General features: G+C 45.0%; 1 protein-coding gene across 2 annotated transcripts in view; it reads left to right on the top strand.

Annotated features, from left to right (window-relative positions):
* The first annotated feature begins 3,557 nt into the window (after nt 1-3,557).
* The window catches only part of LOC116991577 (lamin-L(III)-like), a 31,181-nt gene continuing 14,597 nt past the window's right edge, over nt 3,558-20,141 (top strand). The window contains exons 1-6 of one of the 2 annotated variants that reach the window (XM_033050288.1): nt 3,559-4,078; nt 10,387-10,543; nt 10,633-10,758; nt 13,493-13,663; nt 18,900-19,025; nt 19,795-20,015. In XM_033050288.1, the coding sequence (XP_032906179.1) occupies nt 3,642-4,078; nt 10,387-10,543; nt 10,633-10,758; nt 13,493-13,663; nt 18,900-19,025; nt 19,795-20,015 (1,238 nt within the window). In that variant the 5' untranslated portion in view covers nt 3,559-3,641. Of the gene's footprint in view, nt 4,079-10,386; nt 10,544-10,632; nt 10,759-13,492; nt 13,664-18,899; nt 19,026-19,794; nt 20,016-20,141 lie in introns of both variants that reach the window. The other variant, XM_033050289.1, reaches the window with a different exon arrangement.

Here is a 20,141-nt window from a genome sequence, read left to right as displayed (position 1 = left end):
TTTACTAAACTCAGCTGTAATCCATTAGTGCACAATGAGTCAGAAGCTAGTTATTCCAGGTGGTCTGTAGAATGATAAAAGCAGCTGGCACCGTGTGGAGAGTTAACTTGTTTGGTAGAGTTCAGAGAGTGAGAAACCTTGAGGCAAAATCACTACAGTGACATGGAACTAAATGGGTGAATGTTTAGACATTGCATTTTCTCTTTCTTTCCTAAAATCACATCTTTCTGATCAATTGTGTGGGAAGGAGCTGCAGATGCTGGTTTACACCAAAGATAGGCACAAAATGCTGGAGTAACTCAGCGGGACAGGCAGCATCTCTGGAGAGAAGGAATGCGTGACGTTTCTGGTCGAGACCCTTCATCAGAGGCAGGGGACAGGAAAACTAGAGATATGGAAGGGTAAGGTGTGAAAATGACAGAAAATGACAGAGCTGGCTACAGCACCAGGAGGACGTTACATCTGCTGCCTCAAACGCAAGAAGAAGATGATAGATCAAAGCAGACGATGATCAAGGAAATGTTCCTCGTTGGCTGTGGGGAAGGTGACAACGAGGTGTACAATCAATAATATTGAATCAGGAGGACAGTGAAACTAGTCGGAGAACTAGGGTGGGGGAGCGACGGAGAGAGAGGGAAAGTAAGGGTCACTTGAAGTTAGAGAAATCAATATTCATACCGCTGGGTCACAATAGATCAATATGTATTTGATCCATAATGTTCCCAATATTTTTATCACCAATTTCATTTTATTCATCAAGTGACAATACAATTTATACATGTATAAAGATTTAATACATACATGTGCATATAAATATGTATTTTATATGTACACACAAATACATGTATTTATTTATTAGATCTGAAGAAGGCTCCTGACCCGAAAAGTCACCCATCCTTTTTCCTCCAGAGATGCTGCCTGCCCTACTGTTACTGCAGACTTTGTGTCTACCTTTGGTATAAACCAGCATTTTTTGTTTCTACAGACTGAATACAATTTGTTGACTAACAATGAATCATCTGTAAATATTTTAACATTTGAGAGAGTTGCTCCTGATAACTTCCATGATGTTTTATGGTTTACAAACTATCGAGAAACACTTTAAAGTTTTTTGTAACGACTGCTTGGTAATGGAGGACGTAGAATGCAAACTCTGGCATACACAAGTCTTTCATAGGCATGAATATTTTATAATATTTGTACATGAATATTTTAGTATGAATATTTTTTAGTGAGGACCTGAGGTGTAGAAATAGTTCATGAACTGAAGCTGACAGACTAACATTGTGTTCATATGCTGGGCCCTTCTTACGGATTACATTTTTGTTTCTGAGCATGAAAATTTCTTCATTTATTAAGAGCAAGAAATGTATTGAAGCTGTGGAAATGCACACCTTTATGAAATTTCCAATAACAATAATGTCAGTAAATGATAGATGAACACAGAATGCTGAAGTAACTCAGCGGGACAGGCAGCATCTTTGGAGAGAAGGAATGGGTGATGTTTCAGGTCGAGACCCTTCTTCAATAAATGGTACGTTTCTACATGAGATACAAAGCTGGTTCGAGGAGCACGCTGTACGATATCTCAGCGTTATAGACTGCCCTTTAGATACAAACCTATTTATTCTGGCAAAGGTTCATTGACTTGAAATGTTAACTTTATTTCTCTTCCCACAGATGCGGTCTGGCCTGCCATGTGTTTCCAGCATTTTCTGTTTATAAGCTGCTAGTAGCAATTACATTCTGGACTAACCAGGGGATTGAGCACATCTATGGTGATAGTCTGGCTGAGCTGTGAGCAAAACAAGTATTTCGCTGGACCTTGCTTGGGGTGGGAGATTGCAACCTTCACGTGGTCCACCATGTTTCGACGAATGCAATCAACCCGGCATGCACCATCAAATAAGATCAAATAGAACAGGTTGTCCTACAGCTTTAGGCTGTGCACGCCACACACAAGAAGAAGACTGTACCTTGGTACCTGTGATAATGAAGAGACCATTATCTATTCACTACCTAGGAGCAACAGTGATGTGTGTGTGCAGATAAGTGTTGGTGTAGGTCAGTATATGTACAGGTGTGTGTACAGGTGTATGTGTGTACAGGTGTATACAGGTGTGTGTGTGTGTGTGTGTACAGGTGTATATGGGTGTGTTTATAGGTATGTATGTACAGGTGTATGTAAAGGTGTGTGTGTGTGTTCAGGCATGTACAGGTGTGTGTGTGTACAGGTGTATGTAAAGGTATGTATGTAAAGGTATGTATGTAAAGGTGTGTGTGTGTGTTCAGGCATGTACAGGTGTGTGTGTGTACAGGTGTATGTAAAGGTATGTATGTACAGGTGTATGTAAAGGTGTGTGTGTGTGTTCAGGCATGTACAGGTGTGTGTACCCAGGTGTGCACTCTGCTTCAAATAAAGTTGAGGTAACGCTAGCAGGAAATAAAACACCTGTAAGCATTAAAATCACAGCTCAAATTCAACCTCAAAATAAAATTGTACTTTAAATGTCGGTTTACTGTGCTGGCGGCGTTTAGACAATAGACAATAGGTGTAGGAGTAGGCCATTCGGCCCTCCGAGCCAGCACCGCCATTCAATGTGATCATGGCTGATCATCCCCAATCAGTACCCCATTCCTGCCTTCTCCCCGTATCCCCTGACTCCGCTATTTTCAAGAACTCTATCGAGCTCTCTCTTGAAAGCATCCAGAGAACCCGCCTCCACTGCCCTCTGAGGCAGAGAATTCCACAGACTCACAACTTTCTGTGAGAAAAAGTATTTCCTTGTCTCCGTTCTAAATGGCTTATTCCTTATTCTTAAACTGTGGCCCCTGGTGTATGTAAAGGTGTCAGGCTAACTGGTCTATGATTCTGTTTTCTCTCTCCCGTCTTTCTTAAAAAGTGGGATAACATTAGCTACCCTCCAATCCACAGGAACTGATCCTGAGTCTATAGAACATTGGAAAATTATCACCAATGCATCCACGATTTCTAGAGCCACTTCCTTAAGTACCCTGGGATGCAGACCATCAGGCTCTGGGGATTTATCAGCCTTCAGTCCCATCAGTCTATCCAACACCATTTCCTTCCTAATGTGGATTTCCTTCAGTTCCTCTTTCACCCCAGACCCTCTGGCCACTACTTTATCAGGAAGATTGTTTGTGTCCTCCTTAGTGAAGACAGATCCAAAGTACCTGTTCAACTCATCTGCCATTCCCTTGTTCCCCATAATAAATTCACCTTTTTCGGTCTTCAAGGGTCCAACTTTGGTCTTAACTAATTTTTTCCTCTTCACATACCTAAAGAAGCTTTTACAATCCTACTTTATATTATTGGCTAGCTTACCTTCATCCTCATCTTTTCTTCCCGTATTGTCTTTTTGGTTATCTTCTGTTGCTCTTTAAACATTACCCAATCCGCTTGCTTCCCGCTCATCTTTGCTACGTTGTCCTTCTTCGCTTTAATTTTTATATTAATTTCATTTGGTGAGCCTCCCTGGACTTTTATGATTCAATTAAGGCGAATATCTCTGTTATCTTTGTTTGGAGGCGAACTTGTATCTCTGGAACTCTCCTGGTGCGGGGGGAGTATTTGCGGGACTGGGAGCTGCTGTGGGAGAGACACTGTGCGGGGCGAGGAGATGCGGCGGTCGGGACTTAGCCCCGGTGCTGGAGGAGAGCGGGTGCGGTCGATGGAGTGGCGGACCTCCACGCCTTACTGGCGGGGCTATGAGTCGCTGGAGCCCGGGTCTGGCCCCAGCCCGGCCCGCGTCAGCCCCAACCCGGCCCGCGTTAGCCCCAGCCCGGCCCGCATTAGCCGGCTGCAGGAGATGCAACAACTGCGGGCGCTGAATGACCGCCTGGCCGTCTGTATCGGGCAGAGTTGTGGGCTGGAGACGGAGCGGCGGGAGTTGCGGCGGCGACTGGCCCACAGCGCCGAGCGGGAGGGAACCCGCAGCCTCCTGGAGCAGCAGCTGGCGGACTGGCGGGGCCAGCGTGAAGCCGCGGCTGCGGAGCGGGCCCGTATACAGCTGGATCTGGGCAGCGTGCGGGAGGAGAACCGCCAGCTGCGGGACAGGTAGCACACACTGCGGGACAGGTAGCACACACTGCGGGACAGGTAGCACACACTGCGGGACAGGTAGCATACACTGCGGGACAGGTAGCACACACTGCGGGACAGGTAGCATACACTGCGGGACAGGTAGCATACACTGCGGGACAGGTAGCACACACTGCGGGACAGGTAGCATACACTGCGGGACAGGTAGCATACACTGCGGGACAGGTAGCACACACTGCAGGACAGGTAGCACACACTGCGGGACAGGTAGCATACACTGCGGGACAGGTAGCACACACTGCGGGACAGGTAGCACACACTGCGGGACAGGTAGCACACACTGCGGGACAGGTAGCATACACTGCGGGACAGGTACCGCAGCCGGAGCCCCGCACCTGTCTCACCGCCATCCAGTCCACTCTCCCCATCCCACACTCTCCCCATCCCACACTCTCCCCATCCCCCAACCCCGTCTCTCCCCCATCCCAATCCTGCCTCCAACCCCCCAAATCCTCTCCCCAAACCCCATCCCCCCGACCTCTCTCCAACTTCTCTTCTCCCATTTCCTATTCACCCCATAAATCCCAACTCCCCCACCCAATCCCATTATCCCCATCCCTCCGACTCCCATTTTCCCCATGATCCCATTTCCTGTGGACACCCTCACTCCACTTGTTTTCACATGAAATTTAAAAAAATTGAGTAGATATCTAATTGTGGATCAATGATGGTGAGATCTTGGACTTGGCTTGTATGGTCTTGTGAACTAATCAAACGTTATATTGAGTTTGAGTTCAGTTTATTGTCACGTGTACCGAGGTACAGTGAAAAGCTTTTGTTGCGCGCTATCCAGTCAATGGAGAGACAATCCATGATTACAATCGACCATCCACAGTGTATCCATCCACATGATGAAGGGAATAACGGGATAATGTTTAGTGCAAGTTAAAGCCAGTAAAGTCCGATCAAAGAAATTCCGAGGATCTCCGATGAGATAGATAGAAGCTCGGGACAGCTCTCTAGTTGTTGGTAGGATCGTTGACACCAGGGGACATCATGTTTAAGAAGGAACTGCAGATGCTGGAAAATCGATGGTAAACAAAAGTGCTGGAGAAACTCTCCAACTCTCAAACTGAAGGAAATAGGCAACGTTTCGGCAGACATCATGTTCCACAGAAGGTACACAAAATTGCTGGGGAAACTCAGCGGGTGCAGCAGCATCTATGGAGCGAAGGAAATAGGCAACGTTTCGGGCCGAAACCCTTCTTCAGACTCATGTTCCACAGAAGGGCAGGGGAGGTAAGATTTAGTGTAAAATAAGTTGCTGTGTTTGTTAACTCCTTTTCAGAAACTAATAATTACCTTTATGGTATAGCAAATATTCGTCTGAATGCCTTATCAAGTAGAATATTTTATCGGATGTTGCCCAGCGGAGAATTATCTGTACAACTATATTGGTCTTTGAGTAAATGGGAAGTTTCTTCCCCAGCTGTGATCAGGCAACTGGACCATCCCATCAACATCCGGAGAGAGGACCTGACCTACTATCTATGACCTAATTTGGATGACAGATGGCACAATGGGCTAAGTGTTCGGCTGGCAACCGGAAGGTAGCCGGTTCGAATCCCGCTTGGAGTGCATACTGTCGTTGTGTCCTTGGGCAAGACACTTCACCCACCTTTGCCTGTGTGTGAATGTGTGTGAATGTGTGTGAGAGATTGGTGGTGGTCGGAGGGGCCGTAGGCGCAGATTGGCAGCCACGCTTCCGTCAGTCTGCCCCAGGGCAGCTGTGGCTACAGAAGTAGCTTACCACCACTGAGTGTGACTGAGGAGTGAATGAATAATGCGATGTAAAGCGCCTTGAGTATTAGAAAGGCGCTATATAAATCCCATCCATTATTATTATTACTATCTATCTTAATGGAGAACCTCGGACTATCTTTAATCGGACTTTACTGGACTTTATCTTGTACTAAACGTTATTCACTTTATCTTGGATCCATCCACTGTGGACAGCTTGATTGTAATCATCTCCGCTGACTGACAATAGACAATAGGTGCAGTAGTAGGCCATTCGGCCCTTCGAGCCCGCACCTCCATTCAATGTGATCATGACTGGTTAGCACGCAACAAAAAGCTTTTCACTGTACCTTGGTACACGTGACAATAATAAGCTAAACTGAAATTTGGCTTATGTAAGTTTAATAATTGGGTCATGAAAAATGTATTTATTAATAGAATGGGTGGTGGTTTTTCTTGGATGCTAAGATGCGAGTGGTTTTGCACCTTAGCCAGGTCCATAATGAATTAAGTTGTACATGGTCCTTTCAAAACATGGTTTTAAATGGCATGTTCCCCTTTGGTTTATTTTCTTAAAACTTCCAAATACCTGCCAATTCCATAAATGATCAGTAAATGTTTCTTTTCTTCAATCGCCTTCATATGCAATTTCTTACTAATGTTCTAATTATCACTTGTCAAAGCTACATTATTTTTTCTAGAAATGTATGTTGATTTATAGCATGCTCTGCAGAGAATATTGTGTTCTTCTTTCAATTACACCTCACTATTTCACCTCTCACTAAACTCATTTGTTGAAGAACTGACAGTGTTTTCTCTGAATATCTTCAAGGCTGACACACATTTGCCATCTGTTTTGCATTGAGCGTGTTAAGATCTTTTCTGTCAAAAATAACTGTTGGATCATGTGAAGATTGAGTTATTGTTTTCCATGGAATAAATCCACTGTCATTAATATAGTGTTAGTTACAGTTGGAAAACTGAACGTAATAAAACATTGTATTATAATGTAATAAAGAGGAACCTTAGATACTGGTTTGTACCAAAGATAGGCACAAAATGCTGGAGTAACTCAGCAGGTCAGGCAGCATCACTGAAGACGGGTCTTGACCCAAAATGTCACCTATCCATTTTCTCCAGAGATGCTGCCTGACCTGGAGAAAAAGGATGGGTGAATTCCGTCTGAATTCTTCAGACTGAAGAAGGGCCCCGACCTGAAACGTCACCTATCCTTTTTCTCCAGAAATGATGCCCGACTCGCTGAGTTACTCCAGCACTTTGTGTTTATCAGTAAAAAAATCTGTTCTTATAAAGCCAATCTTAAAGCTGCTCTTGACAAAGTAGTTTCTTGTATTTCATTTAAACTGGTTGCAGATTTTTTGTACATATTCATCACGAGGGTAACCTGGCTCGGACAAAACTCTGATTATTAACAACCACTTTCTGCTATTTGCACTTTATCAGTTTATTTATTCATGTGTGTATATATTTATATTATGGTATATGGACACATTTATCTGTTTTGTAGTAAATGCCTACTATTTTCTGTGTGCTTAAGCAAAGCAAGAATTTCATTGTCCTATACAGGGACACATGACAATAAACTCACTTGAACTTGAGTGATAATGACACTGACATTAATGATTATACAAATCACCAAAGTCTATCGAGTTATAAAGTAAATGGCTGTTGGCAGTAATATCATTTTTTCAGAGCAAATGACCTTCGTCTTGGCCGTAGAGATTTTTTTTGTGATTTTTAAAAACAAACTTTTATTTCTTCTCTTCTCTGGTTACCGTTTAAACTTGCAGTAAGTCAGTGACTTGCGGCAGGAGTGAAGTTTATCTTCAAGTTTAGTTTAAGGATACAGCTCGGAAACAGCCCCTTTGGCCCACCAAGCCCACACCGACCAGTGATCCCCGCACACTAACATTACCCTATAAGGTAGTGTAGGCTATAACTAACTTACCATTGCAGTTTCCACTCCAGAGTCCAGTTCATCTCAGTGCACTCCTTGGCTCACAGCTGCCACGTGCAGATGTGCAAATACAGAGGTTGAGCTCTTAAGTCATCGTCAACTTCTTCACCAATGCGTACAAAAACATGGACTTTTCAGAAAACATCTGGAAGGCACAGGTCTTCCAAATGCAGCCAGATGTGTTTTTTCACGTATTCAGCCAGAGATCGTGTTTTATGTAGAATTGCTGCCTCACAGCGCCCGAGACCCGGGTTCGATCCTGACTACGGGTGCTGTCTGTACGGAGTTTGTACGTTCTCATAAGGTCATAAGGGATAGGAATAGACTTAGGCCATTTGGCCCATCGGCCCATCAAGTCTACTCCGCCATTCATACTCCGCCTAACCCCATTCTCCTACCTTCTCCCCATAACCTCACACCTGTACTAATCAAGAATCTATCTATCTCCCTGTGACCTGCGTGGGTCTCTCTGTGACCATGTAGGTGTTCTCCGGTTGCACCCACATTTGCAGGTGAATTGGCTTCTGTACATTACCCTGCGAGTGTTGGATAGAACATTTATACCAAGCCAATTGCCCTACAACCTGGACGTCTTTGGATTGTGGGAGGAAAGTGAAGGTCTCGAAAAAACCAAACACATAGGTCACGGGGGAACATACAAACTCTGTACAGACAAGCACTTGTAGTCGGGATCAAACCTGGGTCTCTGGCGCTGTGAGGTAGAAGCTCGACCGCTACGCCACCGTGCCGCCCTGATGTAGCGTTATTGAATGTGGAAAGACTTTATTATTTGTGAGGTTGTTGCTGTAACTATTTGTTTTTTCTAGACATCTTTCAATTTCACATCTGGTTTTTATTTTTAAAAACCTTATTTCATTAATGGTTTAAATGGCTTCGTACACGGGCAACTAATTCAGCTATAATTTTTAAATATTTGATTATCTTTGGTTTGAAATAACAGATTTGTTTTAGTAATTGTAACACGCTGTCTATGTGGTCCAGCAGTTTGTTTTCTGAAGCCAACATGTCTCCACAGTGTGACAAGTTCAGGAAAGTTAGTGGCATTGTAAATATAATCAGAGGAATTTATAATGTGGAAGGAATGCTTACAGGAAACATTTGCATGATAAATTAATCTAGATATCACTGGCTGGTCCCATATTTGCCAAAACATCAGCATAGTTACTGCTAGGATCTTGTTCTCAGTTTAACTATAAACACCAGAAGTATAAATTGAAACTTAATACATCTCGTGAATGTTCATAAATAATCTCCAGTCTCTCATTCGGGACTTGGTCATTGTCAGCATTGTCTCTTCAGAACGCTTGATTCAGCCATTGAGTCGGAAAGAACAACAGGCATTTTGTAGTTGTTGGCGTAAGAAGCTATGGGGCATTTAGTGTCAATGTAAAGATTTTAAAATAGCTTCACACAGATACATTTTGCAGGTTAAAACTATTTACTTATAATATATTACTAGACTAAGTGGAACCCGTTGGGTCCCATGTTCACACGGGTGGGCTGGTCCCACAACGCAATATTCCACCTCTCCACCAATTCCAATATTGCTGGCCAGTGGGGGGGGGCTTTCTGGGGCGCTAGTATGGGTGTTGTGGGCCAAAGGGACTGGTTTCCAGAGGGCTAGTATGGACATTGTGGACCGAATGGATTCTTGGGCTGGCAGCTCAGTCACTCAGGCCTGGTGGGCTGGCAGCTCAGTCACTCAGGCCTGGCGGGCTGGCAGCTCAGAATCTGCCAGAAATTCTGCCCAAAACAGGTGAGAGACTCTGTGGGACATTTCGAGGCGACTCAAGACCCATCTTCAAATCAAAGTCTGTTCTTTGTGTCAGCCCTTTTATAAATGAACACACAAAATGAACTGCAGATGCTGGTTCACACACACACACATTATATATCTTCTTGCATATGGCGTGCACAGCTTAAAGTTGTAGGACAACTTGTTCTATTTGATCTTATTTGATTGTGCACGCCAGGTTGATTGCATTCGTTGAAACAGGGCCGACCACGTGAAGGTTGCAATCTCCCACCCCAACATTATACATAAACATTGCCCAAAGTCTATGTCGTTCGGAACTCATTTGGAAGTGATAGTGTTCAATAGCCTGATCGCTATAGGGCAGAAGTGAATTGGCGCACGACCAGGGTGGTGTGGCCCAGAATGTTGAGGTATTGCTGCCTCAACAACTGGTCTATTGGTGTTTAGTGAGGTTCTACTTTCAGCAGTGCAGGGCAGGGTACCATCAGGAGCTGCCAGTAGCGTGGAATTATGAGAAGGGATTGTATAAACTGGAAAAGAAGAGGGAGCAGGCTTCAGCTGTAGTTTCAATTTCTGCTGCCTGCTGTTTTATTTTAATCAAATTGTGAAGAGCCCTTTGCTTCAAATGCTTTTGCCACAGACCCTTCCAAAAGCAGCATGTGTGTTTTCATATCAAATTAATTTTTAAAGAGTGTCCGATATCTAGTTTGAGTGGGGAAAGTTGAAGTGAAAATCAAATAAACTGAAAGTAATATTATATTCTTTCAGAACTGCAGCAAAGGAGTCTGAGTTGGAATCTGCTTTAACGCTGTTGAGAGACCGGGAATTGGCGCTGAATTACAACAAAACACAGCTAACCACATCACTGGGTGAGAAGAGGCATTTGGAGAGTGAACTGCTGGAAGTCCAAGCTCAGCTGGCTAATGTAGGCACTCTGTATCGGCCACGTTCATCCCCATCCTCGTCACAAGGAACGAACGCTCAGAGCTGCGTGTCTTTTCTGTTTTAACCTAGGCTAATGCAATCGTCCATGACACCAAAACACAGCTGCAGGATGAAATGTTACGGAGATGTGACCTGGAAAACAAAACGCAAGCATTGCAGGTGCAGTTAGATTTCCAGAACAGCCTCCACGAGAAGGTATGTACTGAAATCACGGGGAATCCCAAATACTTCATAGTGCGGAGAAGGTAGAACAAAGAGCGTAGGGAACAAGCTCTTTAGACCACAGTGTGGGTGACACACATCATGCCGTTCAACTAATCTCCTCGACACCTGATCCATATCCCTCCATATCCATGTGCCCGTTTAAAACCATCTTGTCTGGCACAGCGGCAGAGTTGTTGCTTTACAGCACCAGAGACCCCGGTTCGATCCTGACCAAAGGTGCTGTCTGTACGGAGTTTGCACGTTCTCCCTGTGACTGCGTGGGTTTTCTCCGGGTGCTCCGGCTCCCTTCCATATTCCAAAGCGTGCAATTTTGTAGGTTAATTGGCTTCTGTCAATTGTAAATTGTCCCGTGTGTGTGTAGGACAGTGTTAGTGTGTGGGGTGCGCTGGTACGGTCTGTTTATTCTGTTTGAAATACATTGAAAGAAAGGCATTGACCACAATAAACTATCTGAGAATCTTGCAGAAAACAGTAGAATGTGTTGGTGAAATATTGAACTTTATAATGTAACCTGTGCCAATACGCAGAGAGAGACTTGATGTCCTTCCCAAATCATTGTACTAGATGTGAGCGGCACATCGAACACAATAATGAGGTGTGATTATCCTTCAATGCACAGGATTCATTTATAATTTAAAGCATGTAATACTCGGAAGGTTATGCCGCGTGTTGAAAGAAATGACTTCAGTGGAATGTAGTTCTCTTTATCCAGAGCCCAGAACAGTTGAGATGCTGCGTGATTTCCATAGCCGATAGACGGAATGACACATCCCACTGGGAGGCCTGCGTTCTTGTCACATTGGCCGCTCTTTAGTGTCGTTTAGTTTAGAGATACGGCGTGGAAACAGGCCCTTCGGCCCACCGAGTCCACGCCAACCAGCAATCACCCCTACACTAGTTCAATCCCACACACGGGGGCCAATTAACCTACAAACCGGCATGCCTTTAGGATGTGGGTGGAGACTAGAGCCCCAGAGGAAACCCACACGGACACCGGGAGAACGTACTCCTACCCGGGTCTCTGGCACTGTGTGAGGCAGCATCTCTACTATTTATTTCATTCCCCTTACATGTTTTTCCTCTACCTGCTAAATTTTTGTACGGTGTCCTTGAGACTCTTGAAAGGCACCCATAAATAAAATTTATTATTATTATTATTATTACCATTGTGCCACACCTGCTGGGTAGAGCAGGTTTTTCCCGTCCATGGAAAAGGGTCTATCAAATGAAGCATTTGGAAATGCAAAGATATGATTTTAAGTGATAATAAAATAGTTAGCAATAAAAGTTGTTGTTGGTTACCGAAATGAGCAAAATTGGACTATTTATTGTGATAAATATTATTGGACTATTATAGCGAAAATCTAATTTATAACAACATGTTACAGGTTTGTTTTGTATATTCCAATGATATTGTGGAATTAAATGGCAAAGGCTCAATACTTCTGATGGTATATTTTAGATCAAGTTATTACTGTATGTGGAGAGTATTGTTGTCTTTGTCTAAATGTGGCAGTGTTAAATCAGAGAGAGAGAGAGGGGGAGAGAGATGGATGGAAAGAGGGGCGCGCACGCACGCACACACGCACATGCACAAACACGCGCACACACACACACACACGCACAAACACGCGCACACACACACACACACACGCACAAACACGCGCACACGCACAAACACGCGCACACATACACACACGCACACGCACACACACACACACACACACACACACACACAGACAAATAGTCAGTGTCATCTTCTCAGTAAATAATCCTTCTGACCATATTAAACATTGGTAGGACTGTATATTAGAAGTAAATTATTAGTCAAGGGAAATGTTCTCCCATGACCGACAGACACAGGTGGGACTATAATGTTTTAAACAAATGCTGAATGAATACTCTACATTCCTTTGTTCAGAGGTAGAGGTTAAGATACCATTAGTACAAGCAAACATCAATGTCCACTGGTGGAGGTTACATACAAATAAGATTGTGTGTGATTATTAACCTTTATCACCTCATTAACCCTTTCAAAACCAGTGCCCATCCTGTCGGGCCACCTTCAGGATTCCTCTCAGTGTCAGAGACCCAGGTTCGATCCTGACTACGGGTGCTGTCTGTGCGGAGTTTGTATGTTCTCCACGTGACCTGCGTACAATCCATGCAGACAGCCCTCGTTAGTCAGGATCGACCCTGGGTCTCTGGCATCGTGAGGCAGCAACTCTAATGCTGCGCCACTGTTGTGGTTTTAATGTTCAGTTTACATAGAAACATAGAAAATAGGTGCAGGAGTAGGCCATTCGGCCCTTCGAGCCTGCACCGCCAATCAATATGATCATGGCTGATCATCCAACTCAGTATCCCATACCTGCCTTCTCTCCATACCCCCTGATCCCTTTAGCCACAAGGGCCACATCTAACTCCCTCTTAAATATAGCCAATGAACTGGCCTCAACTACCTTCTGTGGCAGAGAGTTCCAGAGATTCACCACTCTCTGTGTGAAAAATGTTTTTCTCATCTCGGTCTTAAAGGATTTCCCCTTTATCCTTAAACTGTGACCCCTTGTCCTGGACTTCCCCAACATCGGGAACAATCTTCCTGCATCTAGCCTGTCCAACCCCTTAAGAATTTTGTAAGTTTAAATATGTACATCCCGCAGTTGAATTAACCAGCTGATTGACTACTTTGTGATGTCTGCAGGAAATGACTGAAGTCAAGAGAAAGCACGAAGTGCGGTGCAAAGAAACGGAGTTTGTTCGTCAGGTGGAAAATGAGCGGCAGCTGAGCGAAGTTCTTCAGAAACTGAGGGGAGATCAGTCTGAGCAAATCAAACAGTACAGGGAGCAACTGGAGAGAAGCTTCCACACCAAGGTAACGTACCATCCCAAAATGTGTGAAGATGGACACAAAATACTAGGGTAACTCAGCGGGACAGGCTGCATCTCTGGAGAGAAGGGATGGGTGACGTTTCAGGTCGAGACCCTTCTTCAGTCTGGGGAGAGGGAGATATTGGCCAGGATGTGGGGAGGATGTTTCCACCAGTGGGAGAGTCTTGGACCAGAGGGCGCAGCTCGGAATAAAAGGACTTACCTTTGGAAAGGAGATGAGGAGGGTGGTGAATCTGTGGAATTCACGGCTGAGGAGGCCGTCAATGGGTATTTTTAAAGCATAGATAGGTTCTTGATTAGCACAGATGTCAAGGGTTATGGGGGTGGGGGGGGGGGGGCAGGAGAATGGGGTTAGGAGGGAAAGAATGATCAACCATGATTGAATGGCACAGTAGACTTGATGGGCTGAATGGCCTAATTCTGCTCATATAACTTATGAACGTATAAATGATTGCCTTGTGATTTTCACTGTGGTGACGCGGGCATGGTAACATATAAACAATTAGACAGAAGTTTCCAGAGAATTTATGCCATGCATAAATATAGAACAGTGAGTGTAGCTTTGCCAGGGACTATCTCTTGGTCACCGGCTGTATCTGAACACCCTGCCTCTCTCTACAAGGGATGATCATTATCAACGTTATAATACATTTTAAAAATAGCTTTTTGTGTTGGCTCGGCTACTGGGAACTCTCTCTATCGCGGGGCCACCCAGAGCACCTTCCCCAAATTCCTCAGGCAAGGTTGCTCATCCTGCCTTGATTGGGGCTCGTGGTGTTTATGGAGTCAGGGTGGCGGGGCTGCAGGGAACTGCAGATGCTGGAATCTTGACCAAGATAAACACACAGTGCTTGAGGATCAAAAACAGGTCAGGCAACGTTCAACATTCGTATAACCCAATGGACAAGGCTTCATAGCAAGGAACTGGTACCATTTTGCAGAAACACCTTTCAAAATAGAGTGATAAATGTTATGGTGCCTGGAAGGTGCTGCCAGGGGTGGAGGTGGAGGCAGATGCCATAGTGGCGTTTGAGTGGCTATTAGATAGGCACGTGGATGTGTACGTAATGGAGCAGGTGGAGGGGATTAGTTAATCTGAGCATCAGGTTCGGCACGGACATGGCAGACTAAAGGGCCCGTTGTGTCGGTAGGAACTGCAGATGCTGAGGATAGCCACACAATGGTGGAGTAACTCAACGGGACAGGCAGCATCTCTATCAGTCTGAAGAAGGGTCTCGACCCAAAACGTCACCCATTCCTTCTCTCCAGAGATGCTGCCTGTCCCGCTGAGTTACTCCAGCATTTTGTGTCCACCTTGTACTTTTCTACGTTTTATGACTACTCTGAGCAAGTTCCTTGTGGCAAGAGCTTTTTCATTTTGTTGACTTAAAATATATATATTGTTAACCAGTCACCAGCAATGTACGTGCTTGATTCCTTTCCTTGGTTGTTTTTGACCAGTGACGGTGAGCTGCTGATTTGGACTATTGGTGTTATTGGTAACGGCCCTGTTACAATCCTGTCACTTTAGGGATTACAGAATTATGATAAAGTATTATGAAATAATCTAATTTATCACCTGGTTACATCTCTGGGCTTATAATCACAGGAATTTAGAAGAATGAGTGGGAATCTTATAGAAAATTGGACAGGCTAGATGCAGGAAAAATGTTCCCGATGTTGTGGGAGTCCACAACCAGGGGTCGCAGTTTAAGAATAAGGGGTAGGCCATGTAGGACTGAGATGATGAAAACAACATTTCACCCAGAGAGTTGTGAATCTGTGGAATTCTCTGCCACAGAAGGCAGTGGAGGCCAATTCATTGGATGTTTTCAAGAGAGTTAGATTTAGCTCATAGGGCTAACGGAATCAGTGGATATGGGGAGAAAGCAGGAACGGGGTACTGATTTTGGATGATCAACGATGATCATATTGAATGGTGGTGCTGGCTCGAAGGGCTGAATGGCCTACTCCTACACCTATTCTATTTGTTTCCATATTTCTATTGTTAGACAGGATTGTTTTTAATTTATTTAAAGGCTTTAAATGGATCAAGATCCATTTGGAGTAAGATTAATTTTAGTGCCGCAGTGTTCTTCTTGTTGAGTCCACGCACTAGGTAACAAGTTGTTCGGCCAGAGTTGAACACACTCCTCGGCATCTGCATACAATGGTGTCTGTCTTGTGCTTCTTGTGTGCGGTGGTGGAAAGATTGGTGGAAACAGGGCCGCGACGTGAACCGTTTATCCTCGACCCCGCCACATTATTAACTATTGTGGTTTGAAGATGGATTGTCAGAGTCCGTTTGAAATGAAGATGAAGATTAATTTTCTGTGTTTTATGCCGTTAAATAATATGCTGAGATAGTCTGTCTCTCCTGTCTATACGCCTCCCAGAACATATTGTCAATACTGGGGAGAGGTATTTGGTCGCATTTCAAGACATTGTGCTGCTACTACTGTGCAGATCCACTTGCCTCATGCACTTAGGATTTCCATGTGGAAAGTTTGGCCGCTGTGTAATCCTCTCGTCTCGATCTGCGGTTTCCCACAATGGAAAGGAATTTATTTGGCACTCATCCACCAAGACTTGCATACCATAAGGATGAAGCTTTAAACATTAATATGAAAGAAAAATGAGGAGCCCAGTACCTTCCAAGATCATTGTCTTGTATGCAATGTCACTTGATATCAATAATACAAAATCCTAGAAAAATGTTAATGCCTATAGTACCGTGAGCCATGGTCATTTATATGGTTGCTGGTTAACTGATAATAAGGTGCTATTCTTAGCTCTTTCTGCCAGTTTAGTTATAATACTTAGTTGCCTTAGTTGGATCAGTTCTTTAGTGTGAACCATTGATCAGAATGATCTGGGCAACAAGTGGTTGGCACGGTGGCGCAGCGGTAGACTTGCTGGCTTACAGCGCGGGAGACCCGGGTTCAATCCTGACTACGGGTGCTGTCTGTATGGAGTTTGTACGTTCTCAAATTGTAAATTGTCCCGAGTGTGTGTAGGATAGTGTTAGTGTGCAGGGATCACTGGTCGGTGCGGACTCGATATGTGTTTTCACACTGTATCTCTAAACTAAACTCAGTTAAACACTGAAGATAGACACAAAATGCTGGAGTAACTCAGTGGGACAGGCAGCATCTCTGGCAAGAAGGAATGGGTGACGTTTCGGGTCGAGATTCTTCTTCAGACGGATCCTTCTCCATCTGAAGAAGAGTCTTGATCCGAAACGTCACCCGTGACCCGAAGCATCTGCAGTTCCTTCCCACTCAACTAAACATTGGAACACAGCTCATCAGGTTCAGGTATCTGACAACTTTCAGACATGTAAATTTTTCTTAATACTTTTTTAAACAAATTTGTGCTAATTCGTTTCAGCTGCACACACATTCTTTTACCTGCTGTCCTCCGTTATTTTTCCTGAGTCTTGTATGAAGACAGACATAAAATATTTGTCTAATTTCTCAGCCATTTCCTTGTTCCCCAGAATAATCCATCCTGTATGTCTGTCAGGGATATATATTAGCTGTCGTTAACCTTTATCCTTTCTGCATATCTACAGAAGTTTTCACAGTCTGTCTTCATGTTATTTGCTAAATTGCTCCCACATTACACCTTGCGTTTCCTTATCGATATCTCTGTCCACTTGTCATTTCTTTACATGCCCCATCACTCTGCCTTACAGCTCTTTTTGATAAGATTATAACCTTTTTCTTGTCTCTCCTTATATGTTCTTGTTAGTTGTGCTTGGAACACTTGTTCTATTAGGTTACTGTGCTTTGAAGAAATATATATTTGTCATAAATATTTTTAAATGTTAGCTATTGTTAATAGTTTTAGTTTAAGAGATACTGCGCTGAAATAGGCATTTCGTCCCACCGAGTCCGCGCCGACCACCAGTCCCCGTACACTAGGACTATCCAACACACTAGAAACAATTTACAATCTTTACCGAGCCTATCAACCAACTAACCTGCACGTCTTTGGAGAGTGGGAGGAAACCGGAGCACCCGGGGAAAACCCACGCGGTCACGTGGGAGAACGTATAAACTCTGTGCGGACAGCACCCGTAGCCAAGATGGAACGCGGGTCTCTGACGCTGTAAGGCAGCAACTCTTCCGCTGCGCCACCGTGCTGCCCCGTGTAGTAGTGTATAATATGATGGCTTCTAAACTGAACCCTGAAATATTAAAACGTGCCTGACCTGGGGTGGGTGGGAGTGTAAAATCAGCAATTTTCAACTAAATTTCCTCGAGTAATGTTTTCTGACTCCATATACATTCATAACTCCATTTGCAAACATTGACATAAGATCCAGAAGTACAGAAGTTTGAAAACGCACGACTCCAGATTCAGGGAGAGTTTCTTCCCAGCTGTTATCATATAAATACAGAAATATAGAAAAATAGGTGCAGGAGTGGGCCATTCGGCCCTTCGACCTAGCACCACCATTCAATATCCATCTAAAATCAGTGCCCCGTTCCTGCTTGTTCCTCATATCCCTTGATTCCGTTAGCCCTAAGAGCTAAATCTAACTCTCCCTTGAAAACATCCAGTGAATTGGCCTCCACTGCCTTCTGTGGAAGAGAATTACACAGATTCACAACTCTCTGGGTGAAAAGGTTTCTCTAATGCCTAAAGTAAATTTGTAGTGTTCAATGTTCTCTGATGTACTATAGTTTAGTTTTCTCCGTGTGCCTGCAGGTTTGTAGTTTAATTGGCTTCTGTAAATGGTGTGTAGGACAGTGTTAATGTGCGGGGATCGCTGGTCAGCGCGGACACGGTGGGCCGAAGGGCCTGTTTCCCTGCTGTATCTCTAAACTAAACTAAACGATTGTGGCGCCTGTTCTTTAAAAAAAAGAGAATGAGGTTACCTTGAGAAGGATGACTCGTTTTGACATCCCTCTCCATCTCCCTCTCCCTCTCCCTCTCCCTCTCCCTCTCCCTCTCCCTCTCCCTCTCCCTCTCCCTCTCCCTCTCCCTCTCCCTCTCCCTCTCCCTCTCCCTCTCCCTCTCCCTCTCCCTCTCCCCTCCCCTCCCCCTCCCCCTCCCCCTCCCCCTCCCCCTCCCCCCCCCCCCCCCCTCTCCCCCCCCCCTCCCCCCCCCCTCCCCTCCCCCTCTCTCCGCTCCCCCTCTCCCATCTCCCCTCTCCCCTCTCCCTCTCCCTCTCCCTCTCCCTCTCCCCTCCCCCTCTCTCTCTGTGACAGCTGGAAACTGCGCTGTTGGCCGCCGCCAAGGACAGTGACTTTGCCAGTGCTGCTAAGGAAGAAGCAGCAGAAGCTAAAGTGAGAACCCAGAGCCTGGTGTCTGAGCTCCAGCACTGCAGGCGTCAGGTAACGTCTCCATTCATCAACGTTGCAAGTGTTCAATATCGCGAGCAGAAATCCAACCTCAGCCACGTGCATACAATGTACAACGTTGTGACAAACACAAGCGGAGGGAAGCACAGGAAAATAAAGACGATGGAATGTTGAGCAAAAAACTCAGCGGGTCAGGCAGCATATGTGCAGGGAATGGACTCGAGTGTGGCACAACGGGAGGGTTGCTTCCTTTGATATGTGTTCGATCCTGACTACGGCTGCTGTCTGTATGGAGTTTGTACGTTCTCCCTGTGACCACGTGGGTTTTCTCCGGGAGCTCCGGTTTCCTCATCGTCCCAAAGACGTGCGAGTTTGTAGGTTAATTGGCCTCTGTAAATTGTCTCTATTGTGTAGGGATGACAGATGGCACAATGGGCTAAGTGTTCGGCTGGCAACCGGAAGGTAGCTGGTTTGAATCCCGCTTGGAGTGCATACTGTCGTTGTGTCCTTGGGCAAGACGCTTCACCCACCTTTGCCTGTGTGTGTCCTTGGGCAAGACACTTCACCCACCTTTGCCTGTGTGTGTCCTTGGGCAAGACACTTCACCCACCTTTGCCTGTGTGTGTGGATGTAATTATGTGAAGCACTTTGGGGTCAATGCAAGTTGACTAAAAACGTGCTATATAAATAAAGAAATTTAATTTTTTAATTTAGGATGGTCGACACAGAGTCGGTGGGCCAAAGGGCCTGTTTCTACCCTGTATATCTAAACTAAACTAATGTGAAACTCCTGACGTTTCAGATTTCTGAGCTGAAGGCGGGTGTTCAGGACCGGGAGATGGTGTTGGATCGTGAGCGGGCCACTTGGCAGCAGAGGATGGTGGCCAAGGAAGAGGTGATTGGGGAAATACGCAAGAAGGCGCAGGAGAAACTGGAGGAATACGAGCAACTGCTCGACGTGAAACTGGCCTTGGACCTGGAAATTAATGCTTACAGGAAGATGTTGGAGGGAGAGGAACAAAGGTATGTTTTGTAGAAATGAGGAATGCAGGCGATGCTTTACCAAGGAAAGGCACAGAGTGCTGGAGTAACTCAGCGGGTCAGGCAGCATCTGTGGAGAACATGGATAGGTGACGTTTCAGAGAGTGC

The sequence above is a fragment of the Amblyraja radiata genome, chromosome 34 (assembly GCF_010909765.2).
Source record: "Amblyraja radiata isolate CabotCenter1 chromosome 34, sAmbRad1.1.pri, whole genome shotgun sequence".
NCBI lineage: Eukaryota > Metazoa > Chordata > Chondrichthyes > Rajiformes > Rajidae > Amblyraja > Amblyraja radiata.
The sequence above is the reverse complement of the archived record's forward strand: the minus strand, read 5'-3'. Positions and strand labels throughout refer to the sequence as shown.